Genomic DNA, 24715 nt, shown 5'->3' on the forward strand with positions numbered 1-24715 from the left:
AAATACCATGGCAAAGATAATTTTTAATATATTCTTATCACATTCATAAAACTATGTCCATCACCGCCCTATCTCATATACCAGTCATGTAAATGATTGTAAAACGAGATATGAATGACCAATTAGTAATGTTGAATGATGAATTTGCAACAATAATTTTTGTGAAGGTTATATTAATATTACTATTATAATATTCTTGAAAATATTTCCGGCAAAACAACAACTCCCAATAATATTTTAAATTTGAGAATATCACTTTTTTTACTGATTATTATCATCCATAATCCTTATATCCTAAATCATTTAATATTTAGGCAAACACCGCTGTAATAAAATACTGTAACATAAAATATATATAAATAACTATTTACTTTCCAGTTAACGGCTCTTAGAACATTGAAAAGCCTTTCAATGTTTTAAGGCACATCTCATTGAACTTACCGAGAACTTTTGGCAATTTTCTTAATCTGCAAATCCCATTTACTCAATGTCAAGGGTTCGGCACTAATGCCCTCCCTTTTGATCCTCGGTTCCAGAGATTGCGGCTCACTATCACTCCCATTATTATTGTTATTAATATTGTTATTATTAACACACCAAATATCTTCACCCAAAGACAGTTGCTTGGTAATAATCTTCTGGGTTATCGGTTTGACCACCTGCCGGAACTTATCAATTTCGTTTTGTAAATACTTGATAAGTAGCTCTTTGTCTTCCAGTTTTTTCTCCAACTGATTAATGACTTCATCTTTCTTTAACAGTTCTTTATTTTTCTCTTCGAGGAGTTGCTGGTAGCTGCTGAGCAGCTCCAGATCGTGGGGTGACATTTTTTTCGAGCGCTGTACCAGCTTATTTAAGAAACTATAGCAGCTCATCTTTTATAGTTTTGGATTACACCATTCTGAACTGTATACTAAACGAGTTAGTAAAAGTGGACTTTATAATGGTTTTTTTTACACAATATTATTGCACACTACTTGTACTCGAAAACAACAGCAATAAACTGATGTCTCAAGTGGTTATCGCGGGCTTACGATACAGATAAAGGTGTTGGTCTAGATTATTGTTTGATAATTTAATTAAGAATTTCGCGACTATTATTTATTTTGAGATAATGATTATGTGATTTTTTAGTGGAAATTTTACGGTAATAATTAAATGAAAAAATTTAATCAACAAAATTTTTATATAATTAAAGAGTATTTGTTTCTCAGTATTCCATTGAGTAATTTCGATAAATTCTTATTATCTTTAATAGCCCTACTCCCACGTGAAGTCAAATATTTCAAAAAGTACAAAAAACTAACTTATTGAACTGAGAAAAGAGTATTTTGAAAATGTTCTTAAATATGTGAAGCAATTCAGGTAAAACTTTAGGAGTTACTAATCTTTTAGTCCAGTTAAGAGTCCAACGTACTCTTTTTTCTAAACAAAAGATGCCGATCAAAAGTCAAAAACATCAAAAAGATTTGAGTATTGAAATATGATATAAAGTGGCTTCGATTAAGAACTAAGTGCTTTATAAATAATATTTAGGCTGCAAAGTTGTTCATTTCCTTAATTTATACTTTTGGTTCACTATTGTTTTTGTGTCGTCGGGTTTTGAAAGTGATATTTTGACTAAGAACTGAGATAATTCTAATTGGACTTACGGATTTAGTAAGCACCTATTTTAAATATTTTGATATTTATTAAATTTATGAAATAATTAATTTATATAAAAATCAAGCCTATTTCAATGATTTTAGCTGCCGTACATCAAAAGTTATCAACCAAAAATTTCAAGGTTGACCCAGTAAGGATATGATCAGCTCAAGAAAAACACAAACTCTTCAAGACAAGTCATATTTCTTTTTCTCTCAAATTTTACTCCAATAAAATAATTTAAATGGAATCTGGTAAGTTTGTAGAATGTAGAATGTATGTACATTCTGAAACTTGGTTGTTCAACATTTATCAACCAAAAACTCGGGTGTGCTGATGTGAAGCAAAATTTAAATTCTTATCACTATATAAGTTGCTGTTCCAAACAAACTTTTAACGGAATCTGATACATAATGACTTAGTCTTTAATTTTGGTTAGAATGTCTTGAAGATAGATCAACTACCAAAGAAGATATTATTGAATTTTGACTTTTGAGAGACGAATAACTCGTTACGTTTATTGGACAGATCGCAAAAATGAAGATTACTATTGACACTCAAATGTCAGAACTCCTATGAGAGATATCAATAAATCTTCAATAAATTGTTGATACTTTTTAGTGGCAAATATAACCTAAATGAATAATTTACTGAGGTGAACTCATTGAAAAACTACTAAAGATATCAGCGTGGAACGAGTTAATTTGAGAAAAAGGTACTTTATAATAAGCACAGATACGAATTTAATTCCTTTTAAATCTCTTTTTTCTCCCATATTCTCATGTCTCTTTTACTTAGCGATAGATTACTATATTTCGTATGCTAAGAAATATATTTCCTAAAAGGAAATAAATATTAAAAATATAATTCAATGAATGCATAATTTAAATGGATATGATATTTTCTTATTATTTTATATTACTTTATTTACACGCATGCAATTTTCTAATTGTCGTTAAAACCGTGTCTTTTTCCAATATTGGGATTATGGTTTTAGTAAGTATTTTAAATATTTTATAGCAAATTTCTATTAATCAAGCGTAATTTTTATAAAAATCGAACTTACTTCATGATTCTTGAACTTCAAAGTTGACCCAGTAAGGGTATGCTGACGTTAAAAAAATCAAATAGGCATATCCCTTAAAATTGTTATTGAATAAAATAATTTAAATAAAATCTGGTCAGCTTATAAAATTAAGGTATGCTTTACAACTTTAGTAATAAGGATCATGACTGTAGACTAACTACCAAGTAAATTATGTGCGATATCGTAAAAGGTTTAAAAGAGATATTTTAATTAAAGGCTGAGATATCTTTAATGATATTGGCTTTATGACTTTAATAAATATTTTAGAGCAGATCATAATTTAACAAATGAATCAATTTAATGATTTTAGTACTAATGATTTCAAAGTTATCCACCAAAAACTCCGAGGTTGTCGTAGCAAGAATCTGCCTACGTGAAGCAAAATTCAATTGGTCATAATTCATAAGCGATTAATTAAAAAATAAATTAATGAATATTTTTGATAATAAATATCATGGCCGTAAATAAGCTATTATAGAAATTATAAGCGATATTATTCGTAGCTGTTTTAAAGGCGATATTTCGAATAACGCTGAAATATATTTAACAATATTAGGTTTAGAACTTTAGACAGCATTTCAAAAGACACAAGTATTTAAAAGTTAGCGACCAAAAACTCAGGTGTTCTTATGCGAAGCAAAATTTAAATGCTCAAGACTGGTGAGTTCAAAAAAATGTTCAATGAAACCTAATACATAATGAAATAATCCTCAATTTTGATTTATAATGATAATGACCATAGACTACTATCAAAGAAGATATTCGGCGAAAATCTCATAAAACTTTTTAAACCACGACATTTAATGCCTTCATCTAAGTGAACTTTCTCAAAAACTACTAACGATAGCCGCATGGAACGACTCGACTTAAATTGAGAAAAGAGTATTTAAAGGAAAGAGAGAGAATTCATTCTTTCGCTATATTTCTCAATATTTCTTTGAAGGAAATTAATAATAAAAAATAATTAAATGAATGCATAATTTAAATGGATATGATATTCTTTTATTATTTTATCTACAGACATGCATCTTTTTTAAATTGTCATGAAGACCATGCCTTTTTCTAATATTCTCATGTTGGTATAGATAGAAATGATGTTGGGTTTATGGCTTTGGTAAGTATTTTAAATTTTTTAAAGCAGATAGGGTATACTGACGTTAGGAAAAATTCACACAGTCATATCTCTTAAAATTGTAGTTTAATAAAATCTGGTAACTTCATAGAATGTAGAATGTAAGAATAATTTGCAACTTTGGTTATGAAAATCATGACTGTGGACTATCTACAAGTAAATTATCCGCGATTTGTGATATACATAACTTCTATCTAACGATATTCTGTTTATGGGTTTAATAAATATTTTAGAGCAGATCATTATTTATTAAATGAAACTTATTATATGATTTTAGCATTAGTATAATCCAAACACAAAAACTTTGAAGTTATCGCAGCAAGGGTCTACTTATGTGAAGCAAAATTCAATTGGTCATAATTCATAAATGGTTAATCCAAGAAAAAAATTAATGAAACCTAAAAGATAGTGATTAGGTCTTTAACTTTAATTACTTTTAATGGTAGTTAATCATAACTCTAGAGTAACTATCGAAAAATTATAATTAAAAGTCATTTGTGTCATATCGGCTTTAAAAGCAACAAATCGACTTACACTAAAATATCTCTAATAATATTTTGATTAGAGCTTCAGTAAGTACCTTAGAGGAGATAATTATAAATCAAATCAAAGTCTTATTTCATTCATGTACACATCAAAAGCTATCAACCAAAAACCTCAAGTGTAAAAAACTCAAAAATGCCCATAAATCATAAGTCGTTAGTCCAGAGAAGTCTTTATTGGAATCTGAAATATAATGACTCAGATTTGACTGTCTCATGTCAGAGGCATTAAACCTTTTAAACGTTATAGTTGTTAAATTTAAAAACTCTAAAAGGGGAATTAATTTACCACCAATTAATTGTTCATAACTTTTAGTAAAAAATATAATCTAATGAATAATTGTCTTTACCTAAGTGAAGTTGAAGGACTTGAGTTAAATTAAGGAACGAGTCGTTAAAGGAAAGATAGGGAATCTCTTATTTCTCCAATATTCTCATATCTCTTTTGCTTAGAGATAAAGTAAAATATTTTGTTTGCAAGAAAACGTATTTCTTTAAAGGAAATAAAGAATAAAAACATACTTAAATTTAAATAGATATGATACCTTTTTATAATTTTAAGTATGCGATTTTTTAATTGTCCACACGACCTCATATTGATATAGATAGTATAGGAAGGATATTGGGTTTATGGCTTTAGAAAATATTTTAAATATTTCACAGCATACATTATTCATTTCTTTAAAGAAATAAATATTAGAAACATAATTAAATTAATGCATAATTTAAATGGATATGATATTTTTTAATTACTTTATATTATTTTTTATTATTTACAGGTGTGTAATTTTTTTAATTGTCCTCAAGACCATATCTGTTTCCAATATTCTCATATTGTTATAGACATGATAGGAAGCAAGGATATTGGATTATGGTTTTAGTTAGGATTTTAATATTTTAAAGCAGATCACTATTAATAAAACTTATATATGAAAAAAATTAATTTTCATAAAAATCAAGTTATATATTTTATGATTTTAGCTATCGTATCAAAAGTAATCAGTCAAAATCTTCAACGTTGACATAGTAAGAATATCCTAACGTAAAGAAAAACTTAAATCTCTTACAATTTTACTTTCTTAAAATAATTAACAAATTCTGGGCAATTTGAGACGATTTAAGACTTTGAAAGAGACATTTTCACTGAGAGATCTCTAATGATATTTGGTTTATGGATGTACTACGTATTTTAAATATTTCAAAGCAGATCATTATTTATTAAATGAATTTGGTGATTGTACCATCAATAATTCTAATATGTATCAAAATTTATCAACCAAAAAGATGTGCTGATGTAAAGCAAAATCGAAATGCTCATAATTCACAAGTCATCAGTGCAAACATTTTTTTATTGGAATCTGATACTCAGCCTTCAATTTTGGATATGACCTTAAATTAACTACCAAACAAGATATTAATGAATTTTGAAATCGCCATCTATTAGAAAGATGGCAAAAAGAAGAATCTGATCAAGCTTTCAAGAATCAAATATCTTAATTGTCAAATGTCAGAGTCATAGACTCTAGGGACTCATTTGTCAATGAACCTTTTAAACGCAATATTTGTCAAATCTCAAAACTCTTAAAAGGGAATTTATGAACTAGCCATGAATTGTTCATACTTTGAAGTGGAAAATATAATCTAATGAATAACTGTCTTTACCTAAGTAAAGTTTCTCAAAAACTACTAACGATAATAGCATCGAACGACTGGAGTTCAATTAAGGAACGAACTTTTACGAAGGAAAGAGAGAATCTCTTCTTTTTCCAATATTCCTATGTCTCGTTTATTTAGGAAAAGAGTAAGATATTTTGTCTGCCAAGACATGTATTTCTCTAAAGAAAAATAAGATCAAAAATATAACGAATTAAAGGCATAATTTAAATGGATATGATACTTTTTGGACATTATTTTATGTACATATATGAAACTTTTTTTTATTTGTTCTCTAAATCATGTTCTTTTCCAATATTCTGATTTCAGTTTTACATAGAGGTAGAATAGGATAGTTTAAGTGTCTTAAACATAATAGGACACAAACATTTAATACTAAGAAATTATAAAAATAAATATTTGAAATGTAAATTATTTAATACATAATATTAGATCATACATTTTTTAATATTTTATATTCCTCTGTGTTGTTGGGAATATAAACTTTAAAGCCAAGTTGTTGCGAAATCTTTAATTTCAACTTGATAACACGCTATTTCATTTCTATATAAACTAACTCTTATTTTTTTCTTTACTCTCCCTCTTCTCTTCAATTTTTCTTGCAATTTAAAATTACAATAAAGATTGTTTTTTGTATATTTTTTTATGCTCTAACAGCTGCCTCGCCTTGGGAGCTAGCTGATGTAGCTTTTTATTCCCAATAGTTTATCGTTTAATCACGAACTTTCTAAAACTTTCTAAATTATCTTGGTTTTAATTGACATCAGAACAGTCGCTTGTCTCTCACCAACCTGCTCAAATTTAAAGTTGAGTAACTTAAAAGCTACAAATGATAAAAATGAAACAAATTGATCTAAAATGAGAAACAAAGGTTCTTTCTACCATTAGAGAAAATTTTGCCAGTGAAAAACTTGAGTTTTAATTCCGAAAGGCCAACAATTAAGTTAAATTGTTCAAAAAATCCTTTTCCCAAGAACTCAATTTTTTTTTCCAGTTCAACAAATTGCATTTATAAAATGCCCCTCACGTTGCACGCATTTTCGCTTGAAAAATCATTATTATGCGTTAAGCGTAATTGCAATCGATATAATTGCACGCAACGGGGGTCGCTCGATAAATTAGTATTAAAACTGCATTAAACCCGACACTCGAATAATACAAATTAATAAGATTCCACGATCATTAACCCAGATTCGGGACAAATTTTTTAATTGCTCACACATATATAATTTTTCATATAAACTTGTTTTATGTTTGTGAAAAAAATTTACGACTTGGGAGGGTCGCCCTTGGGGGTTATTTAACAAGAAAATCCCTGATTGGTGGGTGTGTAAATGTGGATGTGAACTGGTCGTAATGAGTGTGTTATTAAATCTGTCTGCCATTGAACATTTAGTTCAGTTTTTTCCGTAAACATGTTAATTGTTGCCCAAAAATTACGCGTATGATCTTGAAACCGATATTAAATTTAATAATGATTTATACGTAATAGGCGTTTAACAATTAAAAAATAAACTGCATAGCAACATTGCAGTTTATTATTACAGATATGTAATAAAAAACTTTCAAATTTATTGTGGTTGATGACTGCATCTTTTTATATGGGTCGTAATTCATCCTACATGAGGCAAATCATTTAAGCAGCATTTATGATGGTTTAGATATTTTTTAAAGGATTGTTTTTTGATTTATTTTGCTATAAAATTTTCTTAAATCTGTCTATTATCTTTCATTAAAAAAACATAAAGACAATTCAGGTATTTTTTTCAATGAATGGCCATCCACCATAAAGTGATGGGAAGTTGCCCTGCGGGGTAAACTTGACCGAGATTTTAAATTAGTAAAATGTAAAACATTTTTTCGTCTTATTTTTTTTAAAAGTATATGCCCAAAAATATATAAAAAATATGTATCCGTTACGAAATACTGACGAAAAGAAGTTTTTCCGAATAAATAAGGTTAGTAATTTTTTTTTATCATGTTGAATTCAGCAGTAAAGTATAGGTAGTAAAACCTGTGAGTGTTAATAATAATGAATTATTTCCAGTACATTATATAGATGTCATTAGCATTAGTATAAAAAAATCAATAGATATACTGTTTTCAAAGAAATTACAGAAAAATTTTAAAAATTAGGGACTTTTTCTATACTTGGGATGTAATTGACCATGTGGGTACGGCTGATCGACACGTTGAATAGAATAAGAGTAATCCCAAAATATAATAGGTGGAAAAAATATATTTTCAAGACTTTTAAGGAAATTGTTTGGTAGAAAACAAAATGTAATCAATGGTTTATTAGCACGTGATATTTTTTATTCTCAGAAGATTTTTTAAAATCAAATATATTTGTGTATAGAAATAATTAGTGCTGTTTTACGATACGTTAATAGGTTGATAGAGCATTATTTATAAACTATTACTTAGTGTTAACTTTCTTGATTGAAATCAGCCAATTAGTTCCTCACCAAAACAGTTTAAATTAACTATTTTAAACAATGAGAGGGTAAGGGGTTAATGCGATTTTAAATAGTCAAGGTTGAAAATAAAAAACGTATTAAAATTGTGTTCGCTATTGGACAGAAAATTTCAATATTTGACGTAACAAAATAATTAATAAGATCAAAATCTGTTTTAAAAAAATATAAATAAATAAATAAATAAAGCCTTTATTAGACGTAAATGGAAAAATTTGAGTATTAAATGAGGCCGAGCATGCTATATGGTGAAGTTTAGTGATTAACTACTCAACCATATAAAAAAATATAGGTGTACAATAAGTACAAGTATGAAAATATTAGAATGCATTATAAAAATTAGTTAGCTAACAATAAGCAAGTGAAGTTACATAGAAATACTTAGTGTTCAGTTATAGCAGCACTGCTCTACATTAATTGATTTTCATGTTTATATTACTCCTAATTCTCTAAGTAAATTTTGAATGAGTCCATTATATCGTATATTTATGTCTGCTCACTAACACCCCAATTCTTTGAACAAGGAACCGAGATGAAGAAGTGGACAAGTACTTCAGTAAGGAACGAGTACGTTAAAACTACGAACACTCTATTTCGGCACTCAATCTCGCTACTATATCTTCACTCTATTATCGTTAGCAAGTCTGCACTATACAATCTATTTTGCTTACGTAATAAAGCCGCACAACCCTATGGTTCGGTCATTTTATAATGCTCGCTCATCTTATAACACATACACATATTTTATAATAACTGTCTACAATCATCTGCTCTCACTCCCACATCTAGTAATACAACCTGAAAATTGATTTTCAAGTAGGTTAGAAGAAATAAAAAAGAAGAAAAAAAAGAACAAGAAGAATGGAATGGAATTAAATATTTTAATGGTCTTATAATTAAATTGGCATTTAAATACAGTTTATTTATGTTTTAGTAGGTTTAATTGACGTAAAATTTCAGTCGAGCACTGAAATATGATTATTCTACGAAAGATGTTAATAAAATGTTATTTATTAAATTGGCTGAATAAGTAAATAAAGTTATTTTTAATACTGTGACAGATCATAAATTTTTTTAAATATAAATTGGAATTTCCATTAAATTAAAATATGTATATTTTTAATTACTCTAAATTTAGATTACATTCCAAGTTTTGTCCAGATTTAGGAAATTCCCATACATTTGTATTTTTTCTATAGAATAATTAAGATTATAATAATGACCATCTTTTTTGATACTTTATGTGTAACATATGTTAAACGTGGCTCTCTAGGTTTTGGTTTTTTGTTTATACTGTAATAATTGTATATTAGTTTCTTTGTGAAAAATTAGTGATTTATTCGATTTCCTAGCAGTAGCCTTACAGATTAGAGATGAAACAGAAAAAAGTAAAATAAAAAATAGAAAATCAAGAAATTAGGAAAAGTAAAAAATAGTGAATACCCTCCTACGTTGCTAATATACTAATCTCATAAAAAAAATTAAAGTTTTAGGAAAAAATTAGGCAAAGTACAAAGCACTAAAGGTTCTGAATGGCTGTGAAAAAATACCATGGAAAGTTGGATTTACTTTCATATTTTTGGAAATTCAAGCACTTTTTTAATTTGTAGTTATCTTATTTCTTTCCGATAAACCAAGATATTTATGTTAGTAATATAAGCGTCTCTACAAAAGCATCTTAACAAAAATATTTGACGTTAAATTTTAAATTAAAAAGCAAAATATTAACTTTTCCAAACCTGATTTTCTGATTTTCAACAAAAAGAAAAAAATCTTGATAATGAACTAATAAGGTAAAGAAATTTTAAATGAGCTAATTTAAATTATTAGAGGTCCTCCCTGTATAATACTCTGTATAAAATTTTAAAGAAATATTGAAATCTTTTGAATGATACGTTGGCATATTTGTCTGGAAAAGTTAATCATGATCATCAACATCACCTTTAAAAGTTCAGTTGCTACTAAGAACCAGTGTTTTTTTTTTGGATAATGATGATTTACGTTCCAATCCATATAGAGAATGCACCAGATACCCAGGGAATGCAGAAGACACTATATTTTGATACAAATCAAATGAAATTGAAGAAGAAAAAGGTGATTTTAACTTTTCTTCTAAAAATCAAAGTAAATAAATCGATAAAAAAAAAGAATCGGTTGTTTTAAAACATAACGATCATTTTAAATTCACCTTGAATTCCTGTTTCAGAAGCGCGTTTAGAATGTAAAAAACGAGAAGTAAAAATATCGAACAAAGAGAGTCCTAAGTTGTATCAGTTAGAAGAGAATTAAGATTTAAATCAATTTAAAAAGTTCAGTATAAAAAGTTAAATTAATTTAACTTTTTAAACTGTTCTGAAACTAAAAGAAAGTAAAGAAAAAAGAAGCATTCAAGAACAATTTGTGAACACTTAACTGATATTCACCTTGAAGTCCTGTTTGTACAGAAGATAAAGCAGCAGATGTTTTAAACTTTTATTCTGACTTTACAGAAATTAATGAATTGCTCATTCATGATGAAGCGCGTCAAAGCATTAATGAACAAATTAATTCCGTATCTCTTTTTCGAAACTGAAAAGGGCATCTTACTCGTGTATAGATATATGTAATTCGATGCATTTTTTCTGGATAATAAATGATAATTTATATTTCATATACATACATCAACATACATTTTGTTGATCATCAGTATTTATTTAAACCTTTATTTTCAACAGGTAACTTGTCCAATAATAGGAAATTGTTTACATGTTAATTGAAACAATTTTTCATAACTAAACTCAAAACAATCAAAACAGAAGAAAAAAGTCTAACAACAAAATATAAATCTAATAAGGCCCTAAACACAAACAACCGCATTAAACCCTAATCAAAGTCACGATAATATATATCGATTATAGCACCAACATTTATTAAAGAAAAACAATGAAATGTATCTTCACAGATGCAAAGGATGAAGATTAAAGCGGCCTAATAGTTGGCGGTGATCAACACCTCTTACAGGATATACCCCATCTAGTCTATAGGCTAAATACTTAGCAAACCTGCGCTGAACAGACCCAATCAAATTAATGTGGTACTGGTAAATTGAATTCCACACGATGCAGTCATATTCCATTTTGACCTGACAAGCAGTTTAAACGTAGACTCCGCAGTAAAGTTCTAAGAGTTTCTAAATTATAAACCTAAGTTTCTTTGTGGCTGATATCACAACACTAATAAAATGTGGTATAAAGGTAAATTCGAAATCGAAGGTGATACCAAGATCACTTATCTGACTAAGCCTGCTCAAAATGGTAATGTTAATTGAGTATTAGTAAGTGATGGGGATCTTTGATCTTGAATAACTGACTACACTTTGCGGCATTAAGCCCTAGCCTGTTATCAGCACACCAACTCTGAGGAAATAAGCAGTCATTAATACTGTCTATAACTTTAAGTAATCGGCAAAAGTCAGTCTATGGCAGTTCAGTGGGCTGACTAAATCGTTGATAAACGAAATAAATAACAACGGATCCAGGTTTAAACCTTGCTGTACATCCAAGGTAGCACTAAAGAATTTGTGATCTAAAGCACTTATTCATTTAGTTATTCATTCATAAAAAATAATTCATCTCAAACCAAATATATATTATACACAATGGAGCACAGCTCTGTGTGATAATTACTATATATATATATATATTATATATATATATATATATATATCTATTTTTTACAATATAACAAATTTTAATAACCTTTATACTTTTTATAATTTGTTCACAAAATGTATCACTTAATAATTATAATTATAATACAATAGAACTATCAATAAATAGGTTTATATATTAAAAATAACATTATTAACAATTAACCAATTGTTTCATTTATTTTTTATTTTTTTAAAAGGAGCAATTTTTAGTTCATTTGGTAACATATTAAAAATCTTTGGCACTGTATATAAAAGGCTTCTTTGACATTTTGTAAGTCTTGCATTTGGGACTACTTACATGTTTACTTGCCGTGTTGAGAGTCCATGATTATTAAAGTTTAGATTTATTTTTGTTTTTGAGATAAACTTAACTATAGACTCAATATAAATCTGGTTTACTGTTAACACTTCTGCATCTTTAAATAGTTGGATTGAAGAGTACATCTTATTTTTATTATAAATGATCTTTAGTAACTATTTTTGAGTAATAATCAATAGCTCTAATATATATTGAAAAGAAGCCCCCCATGCCAAGATGCAATAGTTAAGTATACACTCAACAGTAGCAGAAAACACAATTTTTAGAGTTTTTAACTTCATAAACTTGCGCAACTGTAACTTGTAAATTAACTTCCTGATTTTGTTTGATATATACTGAACATGTGCCTGTCATTTTAGGTTAGTGTCCAGTATCACTCCAAGGTACTTGTATTCATCACCAGAAATAATTTCAAGTTGGCATTGGCACTAAGCAATATCTTGTTGACTAACTGAAAAGTTCAGGAAAACTGACTTTCTGGCATTGAGTGTTAAAAAATGCTGATCAAACCAGGCTTTTATATGTTTAAGTGCAGCTTCAGCTTTAATTTTTGCTTGAAGCTAAGTATTGCCTGTTACAATCAGTGCTATGTCATCAGCAAAACATACTAACTGTCCCTGCTCCTCCTTAATTATCCCAAATAACCCATTTACATAAATTGAAAGAACTGCGATCTATCAAGTAGGTAAGAATGAAACAAATTAATAAGCCTAGATTACAAGCCATAGCGATTTAAATTATTCAATCCTGTCAAAAAAGCTTTTTGAAAATCGGTGTATATAACGTCAACCTGAGACTGGGTATCAATAAATCCATAAATGTGACTGGAAAGGCAAGACAAATTAGTAATACAAAACCGACCTCTGAAGAAACCATGCTGATCGATATAAGTATAAAATAACTTTGCTACACCTTTTTCATTTAAAGCTATTCAGTTGAGATAGACCTCTGAAAACCATATGATTTTAAATTCTGATAGTGATCAAGCCATATTTATCACACAATACCCAAACCCTCATAAGAAACTCTCTCCATAACTTTCAGACCTAATAAAGGCCCCCAACTAAAAAGCTCATATCATATCGGGTATCAGAAAAGCCGCCAAGCCGACATTAAAGCACTCCAAGTACAAGAACGTTGATATGTTTATGACGCCATATTGTTTCGGTGTACACGATTATTATCGAAGGCAGATAATTGGCGGGTACTTTTGCAAATTTGCTTTGGCAAGGTGCAGGTTTTTCTCGTTGTCGAGGCGGGACCGACAATGAAAAAGACCTTTTATATGCGATGGCTTTATTATACGGTCCGAAATCACGTTTTAGGGACCTGCAATTTCGCTTGGAACTGTTTTACTTTGGTGGCTTTTGAACACGAAATTGAGCATTTAGTTTAACTAACATCTTTTGAGCATCATTTTATCAGTAAATTTGTGCCATTTAGTATGGTATGATTGCCACTGATGGAGAGGATTTACATCGATATATAGAGCAAGGTAAGAAAAATATATTTTGAACTTTTCTCCTGGACGACAATGTAAATAGCTTGATGAAGGAAGATCTATTCAAGCATAATTTGGAATATGATAAAGTACGTCAATGTTTAGTAGGGGATATTTCAATACGTTTTCCAGTTCCTATAGATATATTAAACAAAGGAAAGGAATGCAAAAACTTCATTCTGATGCAAATCATATGAGGCAGAAGAAGCAGACGTTTTGAATTTTTCTTTTAGATGTGAAATTGATGAAGGAAGAAAATATTTAGACATCTTCGATTTTTAGATAAGATAAAGCGCAACAAAGTTTTAATTCATATTGAATTCTTGTTTTGATACTCCGAACTATGATCCTAGTAAGAATAATATATTGCAAGCATAAAATATTTTAAATATGATGACTACATCATGTTAAAGAAATTGCTTTAACGCTCAAACGAACATTTGAAATTCATCTTATATTCCTAATAAAAGAAGAAAGGGATGTTTTCCATGAAAACTTTCGCTTTTTCTTTATCTAATTTCTATTAAGCATTAATCTGTAACTATTTTTCTATAATTTAAGATATTATATGTTTTATGATTTCCACTGACAAAGAGGATTTTTGATACGAATCATCATGTGAGATAGAAGAAATGACCTCTCAAACTTTTAAAGAAATAGGTGAAGAAGGAATCATATTTCAACTTACTTTCATCCCGTGAGTTAAGATTCAATTCAGAAAACAATATTCTATCTTTTCCATTGATAGAGATGCTTTGAACTTTTCTTTTCGAAGGCAAAATAAATAAATTAATAAAGAAAGACGCATTAAAGCATACATTGATTTGGAACATGATGAAGTACGTTAAGTAGAATATCAGTCTTATGTCATTTACGTGACTCAATAATTTCTGAAGATCGTTTGCATTATCCGCGATTATTACAGTATCATCTGCATATTTGATATTGTTGACAAGGATCCCGTTCACTTTAATACCTATAGGGTTATCTAAAAGCGACTCAAAAACTACTATATCCAAGTAAGAGGTGATAAAAACATCGGTGATAAACATTTTCAGCCCATGTAGATAAATAAAAAAAAAGTTCCAAATTGAAAAACAAAGAGGCATTTCACATTCATTAATTTTGATTGAATACTTAACTTAAATGACCATTCACTACACCTTTAATTGCTGCTTATAGTTACAAAACATGAAGCAATTGATAAAAAAGGAATTATTTGAGCATCGTTGAATTCTGAACATAATACAGCGTATCAAAGCCTGTTTTGAAACTGGAAAATTCAGTCCTAGTAGTTTTTTCATTGATAATGATAAGCTGAGATAATGCAAAAACAAAGCAATTTTTTTTCTAAGAATAAACCTAAAAGAAAAATTGAAGTGCTTCAAATTTACCTTGAATTTCATAAAACCATTGAAGGAATTCCTGGAAAAAAAGAGCATTCGAGGATCCATTGGATTTGTACATCATTCCTTAACGCATTAATGATCAAAAGAATATTTAAAATTTCCTTTTTCAGAATTGAAGAGTGAAGTCCTAGCAGGGAATATATCAGTGTATTTTGCTTAAAAATTATATTTTAAATTTCTGACCTATATCCAGCCATTAAATCTGGTCATGGGGTCAGAAATAATTAAAACAGAACAACTGCAAGTAGATTTTAATTTAAATCTTTTAAGCTAATCATCTAAAAATTAGGATAAAAAACATATAAACTTTTCTCCTGTCGATGATATTAAAGCAACTGAAAGGAAGAAAAAATTATTTAGGCATTCACTGGTTTCATTATTGGTTGTGCACCAAGTGAGTTGTTGAAACAGTTTTTCTGAGCAACATTTGATAAGTTTAGCGTGAATACCTCCTGCACCTGCAGTCTGACCGTTTTTTAAATTTGGTACATCATTCTTCATTTGGTCAATATTGACGATCATTGTATCACCCTCTACTGCCAGATCCGTAAGTGTGTTCAGCAAATATTATTCTCTGTTTTCAGTCAACAGCCTCTGATAGTGATCGGACCGTTTTTTTATTGGTATAATTTGGAAATTTGCCTTATTTTTTGAGTCGGACTTTAAGTCATCTATTTCTGTGCTATATTTATAGTTTCTCTGGTTTTTCTTTGTAATTTCTAAGTATTGGTCTTTATCTTCCTGGTGTTGGGTGCTCAATCATTTTTGGCATTTAAATAAATTAAATTAATTTAAGCCATCAGCTTTAAATTAAGAAGGATATAATTTGTGGTGAAATAAATTGAAAAAGACGGAGCAGAAACAGAACAAAAAGAAGAAGAAGAAGAAAGAATAAGACTCTTCGATGCTTTTTAACTTGGTATAAGTTAATCAATGTTTTCCTTACAAGCAATTAAATTAAGTGCAAAATAGGTGACACATATATCGTAAATCAAGATCAACTACGAATTTTGTTTGGAAATTGTAATGCGATTTCCGCCCTAAACATAATAAGAAATCTAAAAATAGCGCGTTTTCATTAGCAAAACTGGTACTAAACGTAACTTTATGATTTGTTTGAATTTCTGTTATTTATTTTGGTTAAGAACATAAAGAGCTGGAATTGTTTATCGCGCCGCACTGATGTAAATATTTGGGGTTAGGTTTTTGGCATCGTTCACCACTGAACGTTTGCGAAAAATAAGAATTTTATAAATATATTATGTTGGAAGCAGTATTATGGCAAATAACTTTAGGATCTTCACACTCTTTTTTAGGAATAATGAAAATTCCTGAGGGATATATTGGCAAGGGAATTTTAGGTAATATTTATTAAATAAAGGTTGCACATATATCTTGTAGCAGATATCATAAATATTTCCCAAAAAAAAAGGAGAAAATGCAACTGAAGACGTCATAAACAACACTTTTACAACCTGAACCAACTTCAAGAGCCCCACCTTTAACGACCAATTTAATCACCTGAATTCAACATAAAATAAACGAAACGAATAATAATTTTTCAAAAAATCCGTCGGACGTAATATTATGACAAAACTGTACAACATACGTATAATTTAAATTTTTACCAACGCCCCGAACCAGATCAGTGCCACACAATTACGACGTTTAATTTACGACCGACATGCTTCATTAATAAATAAGCTTATCGCGAAAAAATTATGTTTTATTAGTTATATACCGGCGAGCCTATAAGGACAGACTAATGAGTTCGAAAAATTAAAATAAATTTGACGTATGCAGGCTTTGTTATGTGTTAAATGGCATCTTAGCTAGGATCAACATCAGGGTGAAGTCAACAATAAAAATACTTCTTTTTTATATGGTCAATTTGAAATATATCCATTCCGATATTATTATCAGTTGTTGCGGAATAAGTATCTATGGTGGCATCTAAGAGTTATATTTCAAAAGACATTGGATATTAAAAGGTAAAGTATTAAAATAATGTGTCCGGTTTCAATTTCATACCGTGGCGCCATCTAATAGTAATGCTTTAAATTTACATAAATCAAGGTATCTAGAGCTGAAGCACTAAATACATAGCGGAATAATGTTGAAAAAACTCCAGGGTTACATATGGCATCTACATGCTTTAGAAAACACCAACAACATATTTTATACTTGTCGATATTTCATAGCATTAAGGTTTGTTGTATTTGTAAAACAGTAATTGAAATTGGAAAGAGCGTTAACTGTATTTGGATAGTTCATTCAACATCTTACTCGTAACAAAATTTTCCTAATATCGCCAACTAGTATACTTACGAGTCAAAGCTATCTAGGGGTTTAGTTGCACTAAAATCTAAAGACAGGGATTTTATTCAAGAGGTGCTTGAACGTCAGAAATGGATGACCAATGTTATGTGATTTAACACGAAATTAGTGCCCAACAAGTTTCAAGCTACTCAAGTATCCAACCTATTAAGCGTAGTTCTTGGTAAACAAGTAATCAAGCTGGGTAAACCTAATAGTAATGGGCGTAAGCGCATTAAGATAGTGTTACTCAGTCATCTTGAAGTTCTAAACTTCTGAAGAAGTCTAAAAAAATTGGGTTCTACTTAAAGAGTCTACAAGAAGCCGATTTGAGTCTTATCTATCGGTATCTTATCAGAACATCCCACGATTACGTGCAAAAACATACACGTTTTTAACATCTGCTACTGTTTGCGGTTCTGACATCATTGACAGAAATATGAGTCCAGTCCGACATTTCAGACTCTCAGCTTTTTCCTGAAGCATATACTGTATTCAGAGCTCACTGACAGCTACGGAAGCCTCGCGTGGATGTGACTCCCTGGTGACGGTCTCCCTCTCCATTAAATCGGAGAAAATTGGTCTTGGAAGCATACACAATTTATTACCATCTATGTATGTCATAGGTAGTAAGATTACTATTTTGTAATTTATCTACTCGTTGTTTACATCCTAAATTCCACTTATGATAGCGAGTTCGTGACTTTCTGTGAGTTAAAAACCTCCTTAGATCTACTTGTTTTCAAGCAACTTATTGTTCGTAGAGATTTAAATGTCCCCATGTCTCAAGTGAATCAAGTTTTGAATAATAAAAGTCAACTATTTAAATAATTTCTCTGAAATTCTTGGACTCACTCAGACAGGACAACCGTGTTCCGAACGTAAATAGTAGGTTTTTTTTTGTCTTTTCAAATGTTAACATTGAAGTCAGCATGAATGAGGTTGCACTACTAAATGAGGACTTGCACCATCCTGCCTTGATGGTCTCTGGGCAAGCTGCTCAACCTCACATTTTAATAACCACAATACAGAACTCTGGTTCTGTATCACAGTTCTGCTCACAGGTTCACTATGGTGTATTTTATAAAATCCTTAACAACATCTTACCTGCATCAACTCCTTCGAAGCATTAGCGACGTAAGCGGTTTCCAGTGTGGTTTTCCAAAAACATAATTAAAAATGGTTCCAGCAACTGTTAACGAGTCCTTTAGAAGAAGTTTTGAGGGTACTGCTAATATCATCTCAGGATTTGAATATTTTTCAGAGTTAGCATATGAAGAATCTGATCGAGCAGATGTAACGTATTCTTACTCTTGTTCCTCGGATTATGTTGAAGTTTTCGCGTCAAATTCTGCTGATCAAATTGCAGCTGCAGGTAAAACATTAAAAAACAATGACCACCGGCCCAGATGGAATTACCAGTTTCATAGCTGAAAATTGTGTATTTATTCCGTGTAACCCTTATATCACCTTTTTAACCTAATCCTCAAAACCAGCCAGTTTTCCTATATTTGGAAAACTGCCAAAGTACTTACAATACACAAAAAAGATGACCTACAGAACATTGAAAATTATCGTCCCATATCTATTTTATGTAACTTTTCTAAAATCTTTGAGATTATTATTTACAATTCCATATTTCCTCAAGTTCAATCGAAACTACCCATAGATCAACATGGTTTTCTTTACGAAAAGATCACGTATAACCAATCTTTGTACCTTGTCTCGATTTTTATCCTCTGCCCTCGATGAAAAAAGTCAAGTTGATGTCATATATATGGACTTCAGCAAAGCCTGACCAAATTGACCACTTGACACACACATCTTACTGGAAAAATTAAGGAAGCTGTTTAATTTTTCTGAAAAGCTTACTGCTTTAATATTCTTATCTCATTGATCGTTTGATCAAAGATTTGCTTATTGCTGCAAAAACAATAATATGAAGCTGGTTAATAATTGGTGTGATCGTAATCATCTAAATATTAATCTTTCTTAATGCTATTTTATTTCTTACCATAGAATCAAAACCTCAACAACATTTAACCATACCATTGCTATTTTCACGTCTCCCACAACAAAATTGTTTAAGGACCAAGGAATTATTTTTGACCATAGGTTTACATTGGTCCCTCATATTGATTATATATATCCCTTATATTGAATTGTAAGCTTTTTAGGAAATTCACTTTCTATGAAAATATTCTATTTCTCTTTGGCTCGTTCCAAGCTCGAGTATCGGTCTCTGGTTTGGTATCCATTTTATGAATGCCATATTAAATCCCTTGAATACGCTTTTTAAATATCTTTTATTTAGAGAGACAACCACAAAGTGACTCTTAATTAAATCTACAAATAAGGTTTCATTATCAATAATTATCAAGAATCAGTATTTCTTCTCGATAATGATTTTATTTCCTTTCCTTGCGTTGACATACCAACAACCTATTCCGGCTCGGATTCTGCTGGAATTAACTCTTATCATGTTTACGATAATGCATCTTTTTACAGTGGTTGTGTTACTTCTTTTCCAACTTGTTTTGCTCCCTAAAGGAATTCTCGATACCAATTTTTCTTTCATCTTTACATTGGATTTCTTGATCAACCATATATTTAATGAAATTTATTTTCATCGTATTTACCTTGTCGTTTACACAACACTGTCGCTTTTAACAGTGGTTGTAATAATCGTTTTTCAGCTTCTTTTGTTTCATAACTTTAAATTTTTAATATGTTGGGTTAGTTTTAATATGTATCTTTACGTTTGTATACAACACCCTGTTCACTCCTGAGTATCTTGACATACTTGACTAATAATCTATTCGTTCTTGGAATCTGTTGGAATTTGCTTTCAACATGTTTACAGCATGTAAACATGATGGGACACAACCGTGTTTCTGACAACATATGTGTTTTTCACCTTCTTATGTTTCATAACCTAATCTTTAATTAGTTGGCTGTCCTCCAAAAAATGTTTTTCATATTAAATCATACAAAAACTTTTTCGCTACCGACTACTTGACCAAAAGCCTATTTGTTTTTCGCACCTGGGTGGAATTTACTTTTAAGGCGTTTTCAGTACTCTTCAGTTTTTGTATTTCAGGAATCTGATTTTCATGATGGTTGCAGTGATAATTTTGCCACACAATCTGTTCGCTGCTAGATTCTGGTTAAATTTACTCTTATAAGTTTACTATATCTTTATATGACAGTGATTGTGGTACCTGCTTTTCACCACCTTCTGTTTCAAAACCTGATTGTAAATTTGTTGACTTATCGGTATTTTTTTTTTGGTTTCTTACGTACATACATGACCAACAACCGCTCGTTCTTGCATTCTGTTGGAATTTGCGTTCAATAACTTTACAAACCTATCGTTCTTAAAAGTACTTTATGTATCTGACTGGGCTCGAAAACGACTTTTTTCTCTTTCTTACGTTGAAGTTGTTGGCATATATTGCACAACATTATTTATAACTTTCAAAAATTATTATTTTTCTTCTTCTTACGTTGGTCTACTTGACTAGCAATGTATCATCTATCATTTAAATTAACTCTCTTTTTAACGACTAACCGTTTTTTTATTTTTGAATTCTGGTGGAATTTGCTTTCATGATGTTTAAATCACTGTACCTATTGACAGTCTTTACGTCGCTTTCTTTTTAGTCTCTTATGTTTTACTTAATTTTTAATTGGCTGGCATTCATATCATTTTTTTATTCCTTACTTTGGCATATCTGTTAATAGTAGTTGCGTAACTTCAATTTCATCTTTTTATGTATGGACCTGATCATCTGAACAATCATTTAAAGAAGATAGAATGTCGATTAAAAAAAATTGATGAAGAAGAAATAATCAGTGGAATAAATAAAAAGAAATACTCTTGAATTCTGTAATATTTTTAACACTGTTACTCATTTTAACATATTACTTAATAATGATTTTTTGTTTAAAAATTTGTTGGCTGATCAACAACTTATTCGCACTCGATCTTGTGCAACTGGTTTTTAAGGAATATGGTATTGGCAAATTGCTCCTTATGTTGGCAATATTGACATGTATTCCACAGCCTGATTTATGATTTGTTAAGTAGTGTTTTTTCAGAAATTACTATTTTACTTACATTGACATAGTTGGCCAACCATAGTTCGCTCTTGGAATCTTTGGGAATTCATCTTCATCATATCTACAACACTGCTGCTTTTAACATAGACTTAGTTGCTTCTTAGATTCTTTTAATTTGTTGGCTTTTAAATTCTGGAGGAATTTTCCTTCCGCTTGCTTATAACATTGATTTTCAATGCATTCAGGGGTTTCCTCGAAAATTATTTCTCTGCCTTACGTTGGCAATGATTGCATATGTTCCATAGTCTGGTTCCTCTCTGTTCTGTCTTCTCAAAAAGTATTCTTTTTCTTTTTCTGTCGTTGTTGTATCTGATCAACAAACTGTTCGCTTCTATAGTCAGTTGAAAGAAATTTGCTGTTCACTCCTGAATTCTGGTGGTTCCCAATTTCTAATGATTCTATTTTTCTTAATTCCTTTGTCATACCAAAATGCAAAAGATTTTGAGATTTACCTTCATCATGTTTACAATAGTGACGCCTTTGGCAGTAAACATGAACTGACGCACGCTTGCAATATTACAGACAAATAAGGAATTACACAAAACATGCCATTGCTAGGGAAAAAATTACTTAGTTTAAATTAATGTCTCAAAACCACGGCAAAGAATTCTGGAGGGACGCAAGTAATTTAAATCTCGGCCGTAACAAGGTTTCTGATCTTCCTGATACATTTTCTGATTCAACGACTTTTAATAACTATTTTACAAATTTAAGTAATACAGCTAATACAACATCTAATGAGACAATACAATTTTATAAAACACATAACCATGATAAGATCAAATCTGAATTTAAATTTACTTTAATGGATCAGTCAACTTTACTTAAAATTATAAAAACCATTCACTCCAATGCAATTGGTGAAGACGCTTTTTCTTTAAAAGATTTACATCTCTGTATGCCTCTTTATTTAAAGCCAGTACTTATTATTATGACTAGTTGCATTTTACAAAATTTGTATCCTACAATCTGGAAAAAGGCAATTATAAAAACCTTAGCAAAGATCAATAATCCAAAGAAATTCAAAGACCTCAGGCCTATAAGTATACTGCCGTTAGTATCCAAAATCTTGGAATAATTTATTCACCAACAAATTTAGGCAGGTTTTAGAAAGAACTTTAGTACTTCTACCAGTTTGGTTAACCTTCTTAATGAAATCAGAAAAAATGAAGAAAAAAAAGAACTAACATGTCTTGGGTTCTTAGATTTTAGTAGAGCCTTCGATACTATAAGTCACGAAAGCAAAACTAAATTATTTTGGATTTTCTGGTGATGCAGTACATTTTTTTAAGTCTTATTTAGCTGGCAGAGCTCATTGCGTAGTTCTTAATAAGGAATTTTGCACTGAAAAATCAAGTTACCACATTGTATCTACGGGTGTCCCGCACGGTTCCATTTTGGGCCCATTGCTCTTTTCTTTATATGTTGCTGACATGATATCTTGTGTAAAACACTCAACATTACGGCAATATGCGGATGATTCCCAACTATATCTTTCGTTTTCACGCCAAAATCTTCCTATAGCTCAATTTCAGTTTAATCAGGATTTAAAAAGTATTGACATTTTTTCACAGGATCACAACTTAAAATTAAATGCTTCCAAATCTTATACAATAATACTGGGTTGTGGCAAAAGTGCTTTTGAGGTTTCTCCCAATTTTCATACACAGATTCGAAATGTTCAGCTACCAGTAGTAAATGAGGTCAAAAATTTGGGCGTGTATTTTGACAGTGGTATTACATTTCAAACTCATATCAAAAATAAACTTAAAATTGCATATATACGCCATAAAAAAACTATATGGTCTAAAAAACTATTTACCATCTAATATTAAATATTATTTACGTAATTCACTAGTTCTCTCTTTGCTCGATTACTGTGATGTTTTGTATTCTGATTCGTTAACTGAAACAACTGCTTACTCTATACAAAAACTCCAAAACTGCTGTATGCGTTTCGCATTTAAAATACCATTTAGTAATCATATTACTCCCTATTTAAATAACAATTTTATTTTGAATATGAAAAATCGTAGAAAATGCCATATGTACACCTTTATTTTTAACATTTTAAAAACTGGAGAGCCTCTATATTTAGTAAATAATTTTAAAAATCATCTTCATATGTATAACACTAGATTTATTTAGAGTCCCACAGCATAGAAACACAAATTTTAAAAAATCTTTGGTTCTTGTAGCCTCTCAACTTTGGAATAAATTGCCTGAGCATGTTAAACAATTTTCAATAGGAGTATTTAAAAAATATATTCAAAATTATCTCCTTAAAAAACAGCAATGGAATGCTTAATTTAATTTCAAATAAATACAATTAAAGTGTTAAAAACCATGAAAATAGCTGTATACATTTTTTTAAAGGGCTTTGGTATCCGCTCGCCGCCATCTAAAATTTCATTACAAGTAGCATTTGTTACATGCCACATTTTCCTTTGCACCCCTTGCGCGTTTACCTACCTTCCTCTGGGATTTCTTTTACTGCTAAAAGAAAAAAAAACAAAAAATTGAATTTGTATTAAGAAAGGTACTTGTATTGGCCAGGTTAATAGTTATTATTATTCTTTGTTTTTATTTATTATTCTTTTTTAAATACAGGGCCTTGCTACAGCTTTTTTTTCACAGGCTTGCATCTATGCTAACGGTTTCATAATCGAGGCATGGTCCTATTTATCATAATGGTTTATTTATTGTAAATTGATAATTATGTAATTTTATTAATAAATAAATTTATTTTGAATTTGAAAGGATCGCACACACTAATATTTTTTTTAATTTAGTTACTGAGC

At 29.9% G+C, this 24715-nt stretch overlaps 1 protein-coding gene across 6 annotated transcripts in view; it reads right to left on the reverse strand.

The window, feature by feature from the left end:
* The window catches only part of LOC126740790 (cGMP-dependent protein kinase, isozyme 2 forms cD4/T1/T3A/T3B), a 189101-nt gene that overhangs the window by 96331 nt on the left and 68055 nt on the right, over positions 1–24715 (reverse strand). The window contains exon 2 of one of the 6 annotated variants that reach the window (XM_050446964.1): positions 442–906. The exons of 4 other annotated variants lie outside the window; for them this stretch is intronic. In XM_050446964.1, the coding sequence (XP_050302921.1) occupies positions 442–875 (434 nt within the window). In that variant the 5' untranslated portion in view covers positions 876–906. Of the gene's footprint in view, positions 1–441; positions 914–24715 lie in introns of all 6 variants that reach the window. One more of the 6 variants, XM_050446965.1, reaches the window with a different exon arrangement.

The sequence above is a fragment of the Anthonomus grandis genome, chromosome 9 (genome assembly GCF_022605725.1).
Source record: "Anthonomus grandis grandis chromosome 9, icAntGran1.3, whole genome shotgun sequence".
Taxonomy (NCBI): domain Eukaryota; kingdom Metazoa; phylum Arthropoda; class Insecta; order Coleoptera; family Curculionidae; genus Anthonomus; species Anthonomus grandis.